The sequence below is a fragment of the Drosophila takahashii genome, chromosome 3L, assembly GCF_030179915.1.
Source record: "Drosophila takahashii strain IR98-3 E-12201 chromosome 3L, DtakHiC1v2, whole genome shotgun sequence".
In the NCBI taxonomy this organism is placed as follows: Eukaryota; Metazoa; Arthropoda; class Insecta; order Diptera; family Drosophilidae; genus Drosophila; species Drosophila takahashii.
In genome coordinates, this window is record NC_091680.1 from 15,997,646 (window position 1) to 16,016,420 (window position 18,775).

At 34.4% G+C, this 18,775-nt stretch overlaps 4 protein-coding genes across 25 annotated transcripts in view; 3 read left to right on the plus strand and 1 right to left on the minus strand.

Annotated features, from left to right (window-relative positions):
- Ac76E (adenylate cyclase type 2 Ac76E) overlaps positions 1–18,775 on the minus strand; it is a 44,504-nt gene that overhangs the window by 23,257 nt on the left and 2,472 nt on the right. For both annotated transcript variants that reach the window (XM_070215699.1, XM_017146679.3), the window contains exon 2: positions 10,713–11,069. In XM_070215699.1, coding sequence (XP_070071800.1) covers positions 10,713–10,896 — 184 coding nt within the window. In that variant the 5' untranslated portion in view covers positions 10,897–11,069. The remainder of the gene's footprint in view (positions 1–10,712; positions 11,070–18,775) is intronic.
- LOC108060806 (uncharacterized) lies at positions 3,288–4,423 on the plus strand. Of its 2 annotated transcripts, none has more exons than XM_017146691.3 (4): positions 3,288–3,489; positions 3,549–3,643; positions 3,708–3,852; positions 3,909–4,423. In XM_017146691.3, the coding sequence occupies exons 1-4, from the start codon at positions 3,345–3,347 to the stop codon at positions 3,998–4,000; spliced, it is 477 nt and encodes a 158-aa protein (XP_017002180.2). In that variant the 5' UTR covers positions 3,288–3,344; the 3' UTR covers positions 4,001–4,423. The 2 variants fall into 2 exon arrangements, with proteins under 2 accessions (XP_017002180.2, XP_017002178.2); XM_017146689.3 differs by having other exon boundaries at positions 3,696–3,852; positions 3,909–4,416.
- LOC108060807 (potassium channel subfamily K member 10) lies at positions 4,643–6,318 on the plus strand. 5 transcript variants are annotated; one of them, XM_070215704.1, is made up of 7 exons: positions 4,643–4,781; positions 4,874–4,909; positions 4,973–5,058; positions 5,111–5,273; positions 5,339–5,417; positions 5,724–5,809; positions 5,874–6,014. In XM_070215704.1, the coding sequence occupies exons 1-6, from the start codon at positions 4,661–4,663 to the stop codon at positions 5,737–5,739; spliced, it is 501 nt and encodes a 166-aa protein (XP_070071805.1). In that variant the 5' UTR covers positions 4,643–4,660; the 3' UTR covers positions 5,740–5,809; positions 5,874–6,014. The 5 variants fall into 5 exon arrangements, with proteins under 5 accessions (XP_070071805.1, XP_017002182.3, XP_070071806.1 ...); XM_017146693.3 differs by having other exon boundaries at positions 5,869–6,007; XM_070215705.1 differs by having other exon boundaries at positions 4,655–4,798; positions 5,869–6,007.
- Positions 6,410–10,077, plus strand: LOC108060805 (uncharacterized). Of its 16 annotated transcripts, none has more exons than XR_011418761.1 (7): positions 6,485–6,906; positions 6,963–7,133; positions 7,212–7,816; positions 7,873–8,043; positions 8,108–8,580; positions 8,642–8,791; positions 8,847–9,184. XR_011418761.1 is itself a non-coding variant. In XM_044395768.2 (7 exons), the coding sequence occupies exons 5-7, from the start codon at positions 9,255–9,257 to the stop codon at positions 9,887–9,889; spliced, it is 510 nt and encodes a 169-aa protein (XP_044251703.1). In that variant the 5' UTR covers positions 7,656–7,816; positions 7,873–8,043; positions 8,108–8,580; positions 8,642–8,791; positions 8,847–9,254; the 3' UTR covers positions 9,890–10,077. The 16 variants fall into 16 exon arrangements, 6 of the variants coding, with proteins under 6 accessions (XP_044251704.2, XP_044251703.1, XP_070071802.1 ...); XR_011418762.1 differs by lacking the exon at positions 6,963–7,133 and adding an exon at positions 9,394–9,533 and having other exon boundaries at positions 6,892–6,906; positions 7,548–7,816; positions 8,847–9,330; XR_011418767.1 differs by lacking the exons at positions 6,485–6,906; positions 6,963–7,133 and adding an exon at positions 9,394–9,533 and having other exon boundaries at positions 7,656–7,816; positions 8,108–8,464; positions 8,518–8,580; positions 8,630–8,791; positions 8,847–9,330.

The window sequence follows — 18,775 nt, forward strand, 5'->3', positions numbered from 1 at the left end:
GAAATTAATCACTTCGATATATAAAGAAAATTGTAGTTCTTGTACTTTAAGGAAGAAAACACATTTTTAAATATTTAAATAATTAAAGGGTATCTTATAGTTGAATAACTTATAACTTATGTATTTTCCTCTTGCTTCGCCATGTGTGTGCTTTAGCTTTTTGCTACCTTTTGTTTCGTTTCTTCAGGCACGCAAGCCAATCAGCTATAAGACCCAAAACGCTTAAGCTTTCAATTTTTGTTATGTCCAACTATTGGGTGAAGTCCTTTTTTGGGTTCTCCATAAAAACAAAAGAGTGTGGGCCAAAAGGTTAACCTATTTTTAGCAAAAGGTGATAAATATTTTGTAAGATAAGAAATTGATCCACAATAAAATTTCTCCTGATATCTTAACTATTTGTATTTAAATCGCCTTATTCTCCAGCAAAAATCGTTTGGGTGTCAACACATTGATCCCATAAAAAGCACTTAACTTGCAAATCGATTAAGAAAAATCTCTTGCTGACATGAATATTGAATTTGCGGCAAGTCGCTATCAATTTCCTACTAAACGGCGATGTCTTTCAGCTATGCAAAGTGGGATGCCCCAGAGAGCAGGGCAATCAAAGGACAGATCCCACAAATCTGGATTCGTAATGTGCATATTTTAGCAATAAAACGCTGACACTGCTCCAGGCGCGTATTCACTGTCAAAGTAATTTGCATACATCTTTTTGTCGGTTGCTATTTTTGCTCGGCTTTATCTTTGGGGGCCAATTTCGCGAAATTCTCGTTTGGTTGTTGTTGCTGTCACCTTCAAACCTAGAATGCAAATTCAGGAGAAGGGGACTCACACACTTCGTCTTGTGTTGAATGGCATAAATCTCATATTGGCTGAGCCTCAGATACACTCGTACCCACATATGTCGGCACGATGATGAATGCAAACTCATAAACAGATGGCTTGGTCGAGAGGAGACACTGAGGAATGGTGGCCGCATAATAAGCCAGACTCAGACTGGCAGCAAAATGCAGATTCATCGTCAGATACAGATATCCAGATACAAATTCACCATTCAGATGCTGCTGTGCCATTTCTCAGAGGTGTGTGCACCGGAATTCTCATTTCGCATGCAAGTTGCATTCATTTGAATTTCTATTTGTCTGATTCGCTTCGGTGGTGACAGATTTTTTTTGCCACGGGTATTATGATGTGTGTCCCACATGTCTGCATTATTCTGGAATTTTTAATGTGAATATAAGGGCCAATGGTGGGTTTTAGGACAAAAAAAAGAATTTATTACCATGTCTCTGAATTCTGTGATTTCATTTTATACCCCTATTTACTTTTAAGCGAAGCTCATAAAACATCAAAACACAACCGACACCAATTATAATTGCTCACATAGTGCGAGGGCTTAACTTTTTGGTGCTTTATTGCTTAACCCACTAACCACCGAAATTGGTTTGTTTATCTTGCATTGGCCCACCACTCACTCACAGTCGAATCAATTTACAACTTTTCAGTCAATCACAAACCAATCAGAGTGCAAAATATGAGCGCAATCACATCAGGCCAATTGTGGGTCGTTTTAGTACACTTAGGTATGCACTTAGAGAAAATCAAATGCTGTTTAAAATTATGGAAAAACTTTGAAACTCCTACAAGAATCTTTGAAAAATATTTGAAAGTTTAGTTTGTATTAACTTGGGAAATTGGAATATAATACCAAAAAATGCCAAAAGTGGGTATTCAATAAATGTAATTTATTAAAATGTCTAATATTGGCTTCATTTCGGAACAGTAAGAAAATAAATAAAGGCTTTCTGTAGAATTTTTACAAAATTTATAATAATGGATTTTAATTAAGCTCCATAATTAAAGTAAAAGCGATTAGACTGATCATTATTTTCATCATTTAATTTTTTGGAAAATGCTTTTTTATTTGGTTGAATGATTTTTTTAAGATGGGGTTTCTTTCAGTGCTCTGTGACATGGGCTCACTGGGGACGCTTTGTGGCCTGGACGGCGCCATCAAGAGCCAGCCAGGCGGTGCTCAACTGGCAGCTGAATAAACAGCATCAACAACAACTGCAAGGGATCGGATGATTGGGATGGAATGGGAAACGGGGGATGGGACCAAGCTGAATACCGTTTCATCGACACTTTTTCATTGAATTCAATTAAAAGCGAAATTGAAAATTGAAATTCAATTAAGATGCTATAAATACGCCAGCTGGGGTGTTAGGGTGTCAAACGAGGGCATTGAGGATGCAGGATACAGTAAAAGCATTCCCGGATAGGAAGGACTCATGGCAATGATGATAGATGAGCTGTTGGAAGCACTGGCTGCTGGTGGTAGTGGGTGAAAGAGATTCGCATTGGTCCTCAAATCGATCGGTGTATTGACGAGGAAGGAGGAGGAAACTCGGCTTATGATATGTGACATAGCCTTTTTTTTATTTCAACTTACTCTCTGTCTGTTCTTCTCCTTCCTGACATTTAATGGGCCATCAACACGTTGCTTACCCAATTTGATATCGGGGTATTAATGGCAAATAAATTGATGCTGCAATCAATCAAAAATGGAACGACCATATGGTGCACAAAGATAATGAAGTCTGGGAAAACAATACACTAATCTGATTAGCCTCATTAGCAAGGCCACAACATTGTCTTATTTGGCTTCATTATTTCAAGGAAATGTTGTCTTTAGGGAAATTAATGAACTGGGTTTTTCTGGAAAGTGTTTTAAATGCAACTCATATATTTTAAATGTAAGATGACTTTTAATGGTTATACTGTAAATAAATTTTAAAAATGTAGTAATTTAACCTTAGGTATTTACTATTGAATTGATCTTTATCGGTAAACTTTTAAATGTCCCAGCCCCTTTTAAGTAAACTAATTAATTTTTAATACCCCATTCAGTTAAGTCTAGGATAGAACTTTTCTTAATTAATCTAGATCCCAAGCCCAACAAATCATCCTTTATTTGCCAGTCGATTGGAAGCATACTTTTTTAGACGGCTGCTGCTTTCAATTAACGCATTAAACGAGCAACACAAGAAAAAAGGCAGACGTTTGGCTTTACTCAGTGGAGGATGTGCAAAAAAGGCCAAGGGACTTTGTCTAACTTTCTGTGAAGCTAAAGTTTCTTTGGGGGAGGGTCGAGGTCGTTTGAAACTTTGTTGAAAAAGATGGACTGCAGTGACCTAAAACTAGAGGAGATGCAACGATTGAGTTTCGCCAGCTGATGGGTGAAAGATTGAAGGCTTAAATTTTAAGAAGCTTTCAAGTTTAAAGTGGTACGACTTATTTGTCAAGTATGAGGCTATTTTTTGGAATTTATTTGTGTTTTTTTGATGCCATTTATAAGGAAGCTAATCAGAAGAAAATTTTGCTTCTGTCTCTCTCTGACTTCTGGCTGCATAATAATTTCATTCTACACCTTGTTTTTCGGATTCCTCAACGCGGGCACCACAGTCGATGAAGTTATATACAGGGAAAGTAAGTTGGAAACAACAGTGAAAAAGAATTTGAGTAAATTTATGCTTCCAAAATGACAGCGTTCAAAACTGATGTATGGGCAAAATGGTTCAATGTGTTTCACATAGCTCTGATGATTGCAGCTGCAGTTGTCCTGCTGATTTCTGTCATGACGGTGAGCCAAAAGTCCCCAAGCCTAGGCCTATTGAACTCTTCACTCTTTTTAGAAATATATTAAGGTCGTTTTCATATGGATGGCAATGTTTATCATTCACATCATATCATACTACATCGTCTTCAATGCCCTGGTAAATGTTCGCAACCCGTTCTTCAGTAGTGCTCTAGCTGCATCGATATATGTCTTGGTAAATTTGGTGACGCTGGGTAATTTCCATACATAAATATCCTAAACTTCTGGGAATAATTGTCTAACCTTACAGGCATAGATATATTTTGCATAATCAAAATCTATTCATATTATTACGTGAAGCAGCATCCAGATGAATTCAGACCACCATGTGTTGACAAATGATAGGTCATAAGAAGGATTTTAAAACCTGATTTAATGCTCGATTGACAAATAGTAAAATTTATTTTTAAGGCAATAAAAAAAGTATATAACAAAAATATTATCTGCGCCTCTTACCACATGTTCGGAAAGTGTGGATAACGCTTTTGCTGTGCTAATATGGCAGACTCAATTTTCTTTATAATTTCATTAGCATCTTGATGAGAACTGAAAACGATTCCACGCGTGCCTGACACACACAAGCACACATCGGCCAGGAAATTCTAGGCTAATGCTAATGAGGCCATAATACAAATTGCTTAAATTGAAATTATGCAAAAAAGTTAATACCCGCATTGAAGAGGAGATGGCGGTAAATGAGATGAGATGGAGGCAATTTCGCTTGAGTTTGGCACCAACAGCTGGGAAAGCCATCCGACAATATTTGCCTAAAACTTTCGTCATGTAAATAAATAACGTATACGCCATGTGGTGCACAGCAAATCATTTTTTTACAAAATGATAAATAAGGATTTTGGTTTTAACTGTCCTGTACTATTTAATTTTGATATATTAATTTATTAGTCTTTTTAAATAAAGCAAGTAAGTATTTCTTAACATAGCTAAAATAAAATAATTTTTTGTTAAGTACATTTTGAATTTGCTGTCAAATCCTCTTAAATTATGAATCCGGCCAATAAATGTTGTTTCTGTTTATCTTTGCAAACGGGTTGTATAATGATTGCATTACTTGAGTTATTTTTGTCGGGCATGAACATTGATTATATAATGTATCTATTAAATAGTAAATAAATACCATTAGTCAGTTTATATTTTATAATTCTGTTAGAGTTATTTATTAATATTATTTGTGTACTAACTTTAAAAATTTGACAGGAACTTATTCCCGAGAAACCGAATATAAATTCCCAGGTAAAATATGAAGTATTCTATATTTAATTGATTTAATTTTTGGTTTGTATTACTTAAATTTAGATCAAGTACTCTACACTATCTTGCAACTGATTCCAGACTTATTGTCTGTCTTGGCCTCTTGTATGTTGCTAATTTCAATCATATCGGTTAGTATCACAAAATATAATATCCAGTAATTAACCAAATTTATATTTTTAGCAATACTTTTGTCTGTTTTGGACAACGCTTACCATTCAAGCCATTCAGGCTGTGTATCTAGTGTTGTTCAGTATAATTTCAGCAGCAATCACAGAAAATTTGATAATAAATGAGAGCCTCTGGCATAATATTACCTATTGGCTATACGTGGTAATTTGGCTGGGTAAGATAAATTTAAATAATTGTACATAGTAGTTAAATAATGGTACTATTTCTGCTCTATTTTAGCTTTGACATTATATTTTATGTACATAATCTATTCGTACTATCGACAACTGAAGCAGAGAGAAACTGAAAATCTTGCAGAGTAATTGCTAGTTGTATTTAATAAGTACTAGCTAATTGGACTGTATACCCCTTAATTTTCGTAATTTTCTCAGGAATTTAAATCAAAAATTAAATTAATTAAATTTTAAGTATTCGATAAATGAAATGTGGCAGGCGCAAAAGTTTTGCTATTGTATAAGCTTACAAATCGGCTGCATAATCATATCATTTTTTACCCTTTTTCTGTGTACGGGACACCTGGTTGAATACTTCCGTAAATAACGATTAAGAATTATTGCGCAAATAATTATTTTCCAGATATCTAATATTTAATTATATTTTACAGGATTGCAGGAGAATGACTGGGTAATGCTTCTGTGGGGATTATTGCATTTAGTTGCCTCTCTGTGTTTATCTTACTCTGTGCTAATGGTAAGTGCAAGGAAATAAGGTATTTAAAAAAAATATCTCTTAAATGATTGTTCATTTAGCATAGAGCTCTCGTCGCTATTTTAATTTACTTAATAATCGAGACAGTCTACTTGATATACGCGATTATTTATGCCTCGGTATCCTCTGCCTTGAAGACGAATACATATTCAAATTATGGTTTGACGTACAGTATTGTGTTCTGGAGTTTTGTAGTACTAATTTGTGGTAAGATCTGCAATAACACGGGGGAACAATGATATTAATCGTAATACTCTTTTACACAGTGATAACCACATACTTCCTATATATTATAACATCATATTATTGTTTGCGAAGGCAACAGCGCAATGCTGCAAATACACAAGCTTAATACAAGAAAAACTAAAAAAAAAATTTTTATTTTGGAACTCCAATAATTGGTTTTCATTCTTTAAAAACTATGAGGAATCGCAGACAAAAGGAACTTATTCAAGAATAGAGAAAAAACATTTTAAAAATTAAGCGAACTCAAAAAAATTTGTTTTTTTCTGTCATTACGTAGATCAGTGAAATATAGGTATGGAGTAAAATAAAAAAAATTACAGAATGCGTACCAGAGAAAATTTTTGGTAAATCGTGAGTACAATCACAAATGGAATATTCGCTAGTAACTCTAAAATCCAATAATAGGTCAAAAAGATAATTATTGCTGCTTTTGGAAAGGGGATGTTCAGAGCTAACCGGTGGATTCATTTTTAACACATAAAAACATCCCGGAAAATGGATATTTAATTTCAATGTTTTTTTCCGGACCGTGGATATCAAAAAAGGATATTTCAGTATTTTATTTTCCCTTACAAACTCGGGAAATTGCAAAATATACGTAAACGCATTACTATCTATATTGATTTTATTGATTCTGGAAAAAATTAATATTTAATATAAAGTTTATGTTTTTCAAGTAGGCAGAGAGCAACATTTTAAAAATGATTCGTTCAGTCTTGCAAAAATGTTTGAAGTTAAATTTCTTTTAGTGTTTCTATTCATTTCTTTAGTCAATAGTTCAATTTCTTTAAATCCAATAGATAATTTAAGCATAATAATTAATTATACTCTAGGTAAATTCATAAAATATTGTATATTCCGATTTAGATTATAAATTTTTTGGGCACAGCTAGCGCTCATAAAGATTTTCCAGTTTGTGGAAATTGTAAAAAAATTAAAAATGTGCAAAACAATACTGGTTTTTCTTGCCATTTTAAGGATGAGAAAGCAGTTGAACATATGTTCGAAGAAACAGCAAATAAATACCCGGCATGTGTACCCAAAAATTTCCTTATAAATCGTGAGTTTTCAATAAACAATAACAGATTAAATATTTGTATGATTTTTTAATTTTAATTTATTTAATTAATAATAAAAGGACAAGTTCTTTATTATTGTTGCTTTTGGTCCCCGGAATTGGGGTGCTCTGCACTCATCGGTAGGAAACTCTATGATAGAAGCAGAGACTACTGCGATATTTGCATACCTGTTTGCGCCGGACTAAAATATGACGATATACCGGAAGGAACTAATAAGATTTTGGAATATAGTTATTTAATAGCACTGGCTTTCATTAATTTGTGGATATGATAATAAGAATTACTATGAGTAGCTCTAGCATCTTATTGAAATTTTCCTATAACTTAGTTTAATTTCAATGTGATGTTAGACCTACTTCTTAGTAATTCAGAAAATGTAAAAAATAGTTCCTTAGTTTTTTCAAGAAAAATAAATCTGACCCTAAAAACTCACCCAGAAAAGGGCTAGAAACCATCTTTTCGATTTCAATGATAATTTACCTGGCCATTTTCAACCAAACTTCCTCAAGAAAGAATCTAGTAGGCAGCGACAATAGCTTTAAATTAAACTATCTGTTCCGTTTCTCAAAAAATTATCAAATGAAATTTATTGTAGTAATTCTACTGTACATTACTTTGGGTGTCGATGGGACTATACCGAAGGCATTGAAGCCTTATAAGACGGGTAAATTTATAAAATATTTTATATCATAATTCTGAATATTACATTTTGGTACAAAGCAAATGCGGTAGTCAATTTTCCCATGTGCGCGAACTGCTCATTTATACGGAACATTCGAACCAATGTTGGTTACTCTTGCCATTTCGAGGACGATCTTGCAGTTGAAGAGAATTATAAGAAAATAAAAAATGAGCATCCGAAATGCCTGCCAAATGAGTTCATTGTGACTCGTGAGTCTGCATACGATCAAAAATATAATATTGGTTTGCAGTTCCAATCGTCATTCAACTGTAGGCGATATAAGAAAGTATTGCTGCTTTTGGTCGCCAATGCTGGGATGTTCGGCTCTTATCGGAAGGCAGTTATACGAAAAAAGGCATAACTTCTGCAAAACCTGCGGGAAGTTTTGCTCCGAAACGAAGCGCCATTTAAATTCGGAAACAGACGGAAATAAAAGGGTTTCGACGTATGGATTCCTAAATGCACTGGCCTTGTTTGTACTCTGGATACGTTTATGAACCCAATGGAATGGTATTAATTGTCTTGGAATATCCATTAACTTGATCATTGTAATGCTATGTAATACTAACAACTAAACTTGCGTACTTTTTCTTAGGAAAATAAAATTTGAAAACCACCTTTGGGACCTAGGTACACAAAGTTATATCTCTCAAAATTTATGAAATCTATTTTCGAAATTTCAGTAAGAATGCTTATGCTGCTTTTATTTTCAGTTGCGGTAAAGGGAAGTAATCCTGGAAATAAAAGTAACCATTTTATCCTTTTTAATCATCTCTATATTATGATATTCCAAAGTTATTATTTCAGGTTGTGAAACCTGTTTGATTTTGGCAAATAACCACGGAAATAGAACAGGCTATCAATGCCATTATGAAGATGATTCAGCAGTTGCTGGCAAATTCGGATCAACTGAAAATGAGTACCCGAAATGTATTCCGAATGAATATGAGCTAATTCGTAAGTCTCCAGTGGGAAATACATCCTAGGTATTTATTGTAATCCCCAATTTTAGGAGATATAAATGAATACTGCTGCTTCTGGTCACCGGAATTAGGTTGTTCAGTACTTCTTGGAATAAAGTCCAATTATGAATATAACACAGCCTGCAATAAGTGTCTGGAACTTTGCAATTCGCCACAGGAAGATGATGATGATGTGGATGCCAATAACGCTATAGATATAAATTCAAAACATATCGCAGCCTTAGTTCTTGCCCTACTTCTTCTGCTTTAATGAAGACTTTTAAGGTCATACTGAAATTGAAATATCATATTTTCAAGTTCAAAATGACCTTCGAAATATTCATTCCTGCATTTTTCAATAAATAAATACAAGTTACCCAAGCTTAAATTGACTCATGTAGCTGTCAAAATAATACAACCACATTCTCTGAAAATTGGCTTATGTACTACGATTTTTAATGCTGCTTTTAGTTTTCTTCTTACTCCACATGGTAACTTTGCAGGCTCTTAAGCATCCACTTTTTAAAAATGGAAGTAAGTACATACCATTTAAGAATTTATAGATTATTTGTTGTATTTTTTCTTTGAATATGTTAGCACCTGATGACACATTCGGTTGTGGAGACTGCTCGGGAATAAATTACAATGCTGGCGATGGATACCGTTGTCATCAAGATGATCAGGAATCCGTTATAAGGGACAAATGTCTAAACGAAAGTGTGTACCCGGAATGCGTACCATGTTATTTCGATATAAAATGTAAGAGTGGTTATTATTATACCATACCATTCAGTGAATAACTTTTAACACTAAAATAACAGATCCCATTAAGGAATACTGCTGCTTCTGGTCGCCGAAAGTGGGATGTGGAATTCTAGTTAATGAAAAGTATTTCAATGACAAGAAAATATGCAATAAGTGCGAATCTTATTGCCATAGGAAGAAAGAAAGTGGAGCATGGCAAGAGAAAGTTGAACATAAATTCGTAATAGCAATTTCGCTGATTTTCGTCGCTTGCATACAATTTGAAAAGTATGCTTTCAATTCCATTATAAGGCTAGAATTATTTCACAGTCACCACCACAGACCATAAACTAGAAATACACATTCTAAGCAAAATGTTTGACTTTTGACTTTTCAACTTAAGCCACTCGACGGACTCGAGCTAATCAAAAATTAATAGTTAAAGCAACTGTTTTGACATCATTATTATGGTTATCATTATGAACTCAGCCCGGAGTGGGGTAAATTTAATTAAAACAACAAACGCGAAAGAAAGCAGCCGTCGGTGGAAATTGGAAGTGGAAATGAGGGGATAGCCTGATGTTATCGTGACAAGCCCAAATTAAGTAGCGCACGGAGTTACATCAGCCAGCCAGGGGATAAAATGGGTGGCGAGTGCTGAATGGCGAATGGTGAATCGGGGTTGGGCAATTCAATTTAAAGACCAAACCAAGGCAACCAGCGAATATGGCCCTGAGCTGGCCAAAAAGATGAATGGCAACCGAGCCCGAGGCTCATTTAATAGACCAACACCCTAGTCAAAAATTAAAACACAGTCGACAATCGGTAAGTGACACCATCAACTTTAAGTTTAAATAGGGAAAATAGGTAATGCCAAAATATAGGCAATGATTTTATAAGATATTTATTTTGTAAGAATTCAAAAAACCTTGTTTAAAAATGATTAGAATGAATACCTATTTAATCAATCACTTTATCGAATTAATCCATTAATTAAAACATTTTAGTTACAACAATTAATGTAATTTCCTTTAAAAGCCAAAATATTTATCCTGCGGCATTTCTTGTGTAGAAAGCCCCACAGTATACACAGAATGCTTCCTTTGTGAAGACTAATTTGATTTTGAAGATGCTTTTCCCATTCAAGGATTAACTGGAATTTTCACACTCACCCGTGGTTCCATTTTCCTGCTCGCTCAAATCGGCCAAAGATGCCGAAAGGGCCTCCGTCATCCTAGCCGCCGATGACGTCATCGTCTTGGGTTGGATTGTTGCATTTCCGCCGGCTTTAACAATCAGATTCGTTGCATTTGTGCCGTTTTCCGTTTTCGCAGACTCCGCATTGTGATTTACCATGGCGAAAATCGGTTGGCGGTTGCACGGGATTCGGGTGGGTGGCACTCCTTACAGCCGCCAGCTGCGCGTCCTGATTGCCCCACCACGTCCCAAAGTCCCACTGATTTCTGCTCCTGGGGATCCAACACTTGTTGCCGACTTGCTTCCTTCCTTGCGGAAATGGAGAAAATTAACTGAAGCGAAACGGAACGGAAAACGAGAGTAATGGTTTAGTTCGAGAGCTTTCCTTCCGATTAATAATTACATTTTATGAATGTAATGTTTAATAAGACTTTTACTAAAAGAGGTAATGAAATTAAAATATTTATTATTTATAATATTTTTTTTTAATGTACCTAATTATGATAGCAATAATGAGTAAAAATTAATTTTGGAAAAATATTCAAAGTTTTAAACATATGTTTTACGACCATTAAATTTTTTTTTAAGATTCAAAGACCCTTTTAAACCTAAACCCAAAAGGAAATTAAGATACAAGCAGTAGCTACAAGTGACAGCTTGGAACTTATTGTTCATTTTGTTTGATGTTGTTCAATGTTGTTTTCCAGACCCAGCATTTTCCAAACGTATTTCCATGTCGCTTTTCTTGGCAGTTGTTTGTTCAAAGAAAATGAATGTGGATCTGTATGTAAATATGTTTTGCTCTTGCGAGCTTCGCTTGAAAGTGTCTATGCAGCAATTAGAAAAGTTCTCAACCAACACTTGAGAACGCAACAAAAGTAACTTTTTCTTAGCACGGAGAAGATAATATTACACTTTAAAGAAAATAATATAAATAAAAAAAAGAAATTTTAAAAAAATATATATGAAAAATACTAATTAAATGATTGATTTAATATAGAAAAATTAAAAAAATGTAAACAAATGGTTAGCCAGGGAAACTTTTGGCATTGTATTGGCACTAATATTTTTTGGGTAAATATATTTTCGAATCCTGTGAGCACTGTGCCATAAATGTCAGTATGTCAAGCCGACTCGGTTGAAGCTCTCGCATATCCTTAAGGCATGCGACATGCGACACTGTCCTCCCTTCACGCCCCCTTTTCCCATTGAGTAAAAGTTCCATCTGCCTTTGTCAAGCTACCAAAGTAACTACACTTTGGAGCCACCGTTGTTCATTCAAGTTGGCAAAAGTTTCTGCTACTCAGAATTGCTCAACGTTTTTGCTTCTGCGTTTACGGTTGCATCTTTTGGCCAAGTTAAATTGTATCACTTTAATTTGAACTGGAGCGAACATAAATAAACTTCGGATTCAAAGAATCGACTACTGAAGTTAATGAAAATAAATTGAAGAAATTGAATATCCTTACTGGACTTACGCTTCAAAGAATATCTGTAATACCGTGTAATATCTGTTTTCTTTCAGAAGAAATCGCTTACAAATATAAAAGTGCAAGCACAGAATAATTGTAAACAAAAGTTGGATATTATTTATTATTATTGCGCTTTTAATCGTGTTTATGGAAACTAATGATTTATTTTCCAGCTGAAAGGAGATATAGTTTTAAAGAAAATAAAATTGTTGTTATAGTTTTCATCAAAAAAATAATATGAGAGTAAATAATAATTGTAATCCAATATGTATTTAAAAAATATATTTCAATTTTTTGTAATATTTTCCAAAGAGACTTATTTTTAAATTCCTTAGAAATTCCTATTTAATTTGGCCTTGCTCAAAGACCTTAGATGGAACATATAATAGCGACACTGATAAGCCTCAAGTCCAACTAAAATTCATTGTCATTTTCACCTCTCAGTCTCGTTTTTATTGTGGACACTTGTGGAATTTCGCATTTGTAAAGGCGACCACGCGTTTGACCCCTGCCCAGAACAAAAAGCAAACACAAAGTGGCGGGGGCACTCGCTGAAACTACTCATAAATAAATATACGGAGATCCATTGTTGTTCAGCCGCATTCTGCTGGGTTTCGGATTGGATGGGTTCAGTTCTTTTTGAATTGTTTTGTTTGGCTTTGCTCGCCGGTTCGTGTGTTCGCTTTTTGTTTTCCTCTTTTTTATAAAGGGGGGTTTGTTTACGCTCTGCCATCGCCGAGAGGGGTGCTTCAGTTTAACTGAGCTGCAGCGGTGAAAAAATAAAGCGAAATGGAAATAAATAAACAAAACGTTTTGCAGGCTGCTTAAATTCATATAAAGATTAGGTTCAAGTTTGTTTATGATTTTCGCAAATATTCAATTGCAGGTTTTTCACCTCGATACTTTAGAGGTTTGAAAGATTCGCTTATTGATTAGCCAACTTATTTCAGTGGTATTAACAAACCAAAACAAAAACAATTAAAATTCAATTAAAATTTAAACATGTTTTTTTAAAAATAAGAAAAAAAAATAGAAAAAGTGTTTAAAAGTTTGAATGATTTTGCATAATTTTTGTGAATTGTTACGTATTTTAATTTAAATTTTTTAAATATTCTTTCATTACTTTGTAAACAAACGTTTCTTTAATCCCTCTCCCGCAAGTCTTTAGCACGCTGCATGTAATTTGCCTCAGTAAACATTTTATAAATTATCTGCAGTTTAGCCAAATGCCATAAATATGGCTGTGTAATGTGCATTTCCTTGAAAATCTGCATTGCCATATTTTTATAGCTAGCCGGCGAACGTGGCGGATGAGCAATATCATTCGCACTTGCTAATACTTTGCTTTCGTTCTCTGGAGAATGCACTGAAAGCGAGGGCGTAGCTTTCTCGTCGACCAATTATCATAATTTTTGCACTTAACCCATTATCATAATTATCATCTTTTGAATTTGTGTAGCAACAGAAATGGGAGGAACGGAAACTCATAAATTTTTCCCCCTACTTTTGTTTTTATTTGTGCTTTTCGATTGGCACGTTTATTGCAGTTTTAAAGGAGAACAAATGTCTCGCGGTTTTTTCCGATGTTTAGAAAAATATAAAATGTGTGTTAATATTTCAAATTTGGCAAATGTGACGTCGTCTGTTTGCCAACCGCGGGCATTTATAACCCAACAAAAATTCCCCATTTTACCATAAAAGCCTGAAGCTATATTATTTTTTTCTTTCCTTAATAAACATTTATTTACAATATTATTCGCCCAAAAGAACCTTGTGTTCTGTGAACGATGAGCTTCCAAGTGTTCTGTGTTTGTTGTTTGAAATTGATTAAAGTAGCCCCCAGCCATCCATCCAGAAAAACGACGACTGTTCCCCAAACAATTGCACACAGAGAAATTTGATCGAATATTATTTTAAGTATTATTTTCATAAGTTAGAAATATCAAAGTATTTAACAAAAAGCTTTCATAATTTCAAATGTACTGCTGCCAATTTTGTAATTAAATTATTTTTAAATGTGAAATTTTATTTTCCATTTTTTCTTTAGGTGTACACTTGATTGAATAAGCGTGAGTGCAAATGTTAGTGTGTCAGTCGGTTTCTCAGTGTGTGTTTATACGTATGTGTATCTGTTTTTTGTATCTTTGACTTTGATCGCGCATGATTAATGATTACGCCTGTGTTTATTGCCATCGCCACTTCAAGGGATTCGGCGAGTTGGGGGTGATAAAAGTTTTCTTTCCGCCGCTTTCGGGGATTTTGATGCCCAGCGTGTCTCTCATATTTCAACTTGAGCACCTCCATTTGAGAAGGGGGGAAGTATTGTATTCGTGCGTTTGTCATCATTTATATATAATTGGACAAACTTGGCGTACAATATATATCACATTGAAGATGAAGGCATTAAAGATTAATGTATACAAAATATACGTTGGTTCGTGGCGTAGGGTTATAAATATGATTAACTTCATCGGGAGTATTCGAAGAATATGTTTAACCGTCTTATTTCATATCGTTTATTGTTTTCAAATCTCCCGATTTAATTTTGTTTTGATGTAGAACAAAATCCAATTAATTCCCAACACCATAAAAGTCTTTCACACTTGCTGTTTTATGTTCTTATCATCCCCGGGTCATTCCCAATTTTACTCTTGGTAAAATATTTGTTGGAATGGTCATAAAGATGAACATCTGTTTATGAGTAAAACAAAGTACTAAAAAAATGTGTGTTTTAGGGGTTCCAAACTTGGAATACCCCTTCAGATTATTAAGATTTATGACAACTAAAAGAAACTAAAATTCATTTTAATATGGTACATTCATTTCTAAATAATATTTTCTTTCAAGATTTTATCTAATAATTTCCCGGCATTTCCACGAAACTAATTTGGAGTTGTAAACTTCCAAAAGAGTATTAAAGGATTAGTAAGCTAAAAGCTCTACTAAATTTTATGGTAGGTTTGGCCTTGGTTTTATGTCAGTGGCCCGAAAACTGTTGCCCGAATAACAAGCTGAAAATTAAATTAACGTTTAAGAGAGGCCACGCGAAGGAAACAAAAGTGTGAATCAAAACTTGGGGCTCAGGGGAAACTTTCCTAATTGAATACCGAAAAGTAAAGGGGTTTTGGTTTCAATGCAATTAGATGGAGTGCAGGTCCTTGCATTCTTCATCTGCAATCAAGTTCCAAGTGCCCGGCCACAACGGCATCGAGTATACGCCACGTTGGACCGCAGCAGGGCAGAACTTTTCAATAGAAGGCTAATTTTTGTTTTCTAAGCTCAAATTGCTGGCCAAAAAAATAAATATAAATAAAATAAATGTGAAGCTGCCATTATATATGGATGTAAATTTTCTTTTTGCTCTTGGCCCATGAATGCTGATTCATTAGCCGAACCTGCTTGTCCACAGACAGAGGGCCATTTAAATGCGAATTAGGCTAACCGCCCTTCGGTTGCGTGTGTGTGTGTGCCTGTGTTTTTGGAATCGGTGTATATATAAGGGGTGTGGTGTGTAGGGGGTGTGGCTGTTGTGGTTTGGGCGGTTCTTGTGGATTCAAGACCCTAGTTCTGCGGTCTCGCCCTGGCACGTCCCATCTTTCCCTGAACTGCAATTGGTGGGTGGATGCGTGACTCTTCCCGCTTTGCTGGATGGTGTTTAATTTGATTTGGCAGAGAATGCATAAACTACTTATAGGGAAAACATCAATTAGGGTCTGGCATGTAGTTGTGCTAATTAAGAGGCGGGACGAGAGGATGCCAATTAAAACATACAGTGAAATTGGCAAAAGCATTCGTCGAAGCAAATTTAAGAAGAAAATCTTATGGCTTTGCTAATAAAAATATGGTGGATTTTATAATCTCTAATATCCCACATATCCAAAAAAATATTCGTATACACTACTATTTTTACTGCTGTGAAACAAGTACATTTTCCATTTTTATTGACTGCAATTTTGCCCTACATTAATTATTTTAGAGACGTATTCAAGTGTCTGGAGTCCCATTCTCATTAAACTCAAGTACCGAATGGCTGGCATATCCAAAACCAATTTGAACCGGCTATACCAGTTTTTACCGTTTTCGGGAGCGGATTTTCTAAACCTACCCGGCATTTCAAATATATGAGCAAAAAGACCTTGATAGGACAATTTAATTAAATGTCTCTCCAGCAGCCCCTTAACCATTGGCAGCTGCATTCCATTCCGTTTGCTGGGATGATCGTATTAGTATATGCTTTAATTGCTCATTTATGGATCCAAAAGAAATGTTTGAAACATGTGCTAAGCGATTTTATTAGCTACCGCCGGCCATTAAAGTCGCCGACATCAAAAGTCTAAAAATAATTTTGGCCAAAAAGGCAACAAAAAAATTAAAATGAAAATAAAAACCAAGAAAAAATAAAGGCAAGCGGCTGCCAAAGCAAAACAACAGGTAATTAAAAATACAAATAAACAATGGCAAACATTGTGAATTTGCGAATTGCAGAAAATCGCTTTCCATTCGCCTTTTGGATTCTTATTTTTGCTGAAATACTTTTGTGTCAAAATGAAAAATTTGTGCAATGTGCAAGACAAACTTGATTTGCCATAAAATTAAATTTCGCGCCCATTTGGTGAGGACCAGTGGAGCGGCCCAGCCCAAAGATTTGTGCAAATGCTCAAGTTGGACGGATAAAATCAATTTTTGGCTTCTGGCATCGCGAGGCTGCGGCCTCTGCATTATGGCCAAAAAGCCTGGGCAAATAAATCAATTTGCAATCTGTTGAAAAAATGCTGAAAAACGGGGCACGATCATTTGACATTCTCGAGTCGGACAAGTGTGAAAGGAAATGCCTACAAATCTATGTGTAAGAACTTTCGACAAATTTGCTGCGCTCGGAAATTGATTGCAATAATTTAAATGTGTATAGGCAATATTTCAACCAAGTTCAAGCTGCAAATTATTTACGTCAACGAGTTGCACCCGACGTAAGCAAACTGTTCCCTAACTGCAAATAGCTAAAAGGAAAAAAGCTTTAAAAAAATCATACGCAATAAAAATTAAAAAAACGTCACCAGTCTACATGAAAAGGGAAACAGATTATTTATTTTAAATTTAAATACTCAAAACAAATGTGTTGCCGATTTCAAAAGTTTCAATTTATAAATAAGTAGGTATTTCTTATTTTTCCCAATTATCATTAAACCTTTATATGTATTTTTCTATCTAAGCCAACAAGACAAAGGCCGCAAATGATATACGGCACCAATTAAATTTAGAGAAAGAACAATATAAATTTAATTTATGTTGCTTGGCTTTTCGTTATTGGAAAATGGTTTAAAATGAAACCATTTAAACCATCGAAAGCAATTTAGTTTGACAAATTAATGTCTCATACTTTCAGTATTTATCTCTATTAAATGTGAACGATCTACCGCGTTTTGTAATTTATCAATTACAACAGCTTACGATCGTTTCCTATCACAATTTAAAAACACTTTCTCACATTAGTCTTGTAGCGAGATATTGTTTCTTATAATTACACTTAATTAAAACGAAACAGGTTTTATTCTTCATTATTTTTATAGTCTGTTTACAAAGAAATTCCCTTGAGAATGTTTTAATAAATCCCCTTTATTTTCGTTACAGTTTTTAATTTTGTTTGTGTTTCTTTCAGTTTGTTTTACTCTGGTTCCCCATCATTACACATGTTCATTATACATTTTTTTCAAAAGCGGCCCTCTTCACACTGAGAAAAAATAATGTGGTAAATGGTTTTATAAAAAAGTCTATTATTAAGAACTGATAAAAAATAAGATATATATATTTTTTTAAAATTACTGATCGATGTATCTACTCTTAAAATGCAATATAAAATATAAGGGAATATATAATGATACTTTTCGTAGCTACTTTCTCTGAGTGTAGGGTTTGGAATTTGGCTGATATAGCTTTTGTTGTTGTTGTTTGATTAGGCGTCTAGGTTGACACATAGGGGGCACACAAACACAGACTGGCGGACATATAGACAGATCGGCCGACCCACAGAAAGTCCCTCATAGATAGACACCCATACTCGCACCGAAAACACGAGAGACGGACAGAGACACATGTGTTGAAAATTTAACACAAATGTGCAAATTTAATTAAATTCAAACGAGAAATAAATATAAATAAGCTTCGTTCACATATGTATGTATGTACGGGTAATACTATATAGTGGCGGAGATCTTGTGAAAATAAGAAGCTGTGTGACCTAAGGAAAAAACAACAAACACAGTTGCTGCTGCAATTGTGTACGTAAATAAAAACGCAATTTTCACAAATTTTTTTAAACTTGACAAAGTTAAGTCACAGGGGAAATGTGCAAAAAAAACAAACAAAACACTAGGCAACATAAACTAGCAGAATTCAAATATTAAATTTTTTTGAAAAATAAACTTTATAATAAACAATAAATATTAATTATTATTTTTCTGTTTTCTTATTAAATGGAATTTAAGAGTTTCTGTTTAATTTTTAATTTTCGGTTTTGTTGACTAGTGTATACCGACTAGAGGCCCGTGCAAAATGATGGTTCTGTAAAT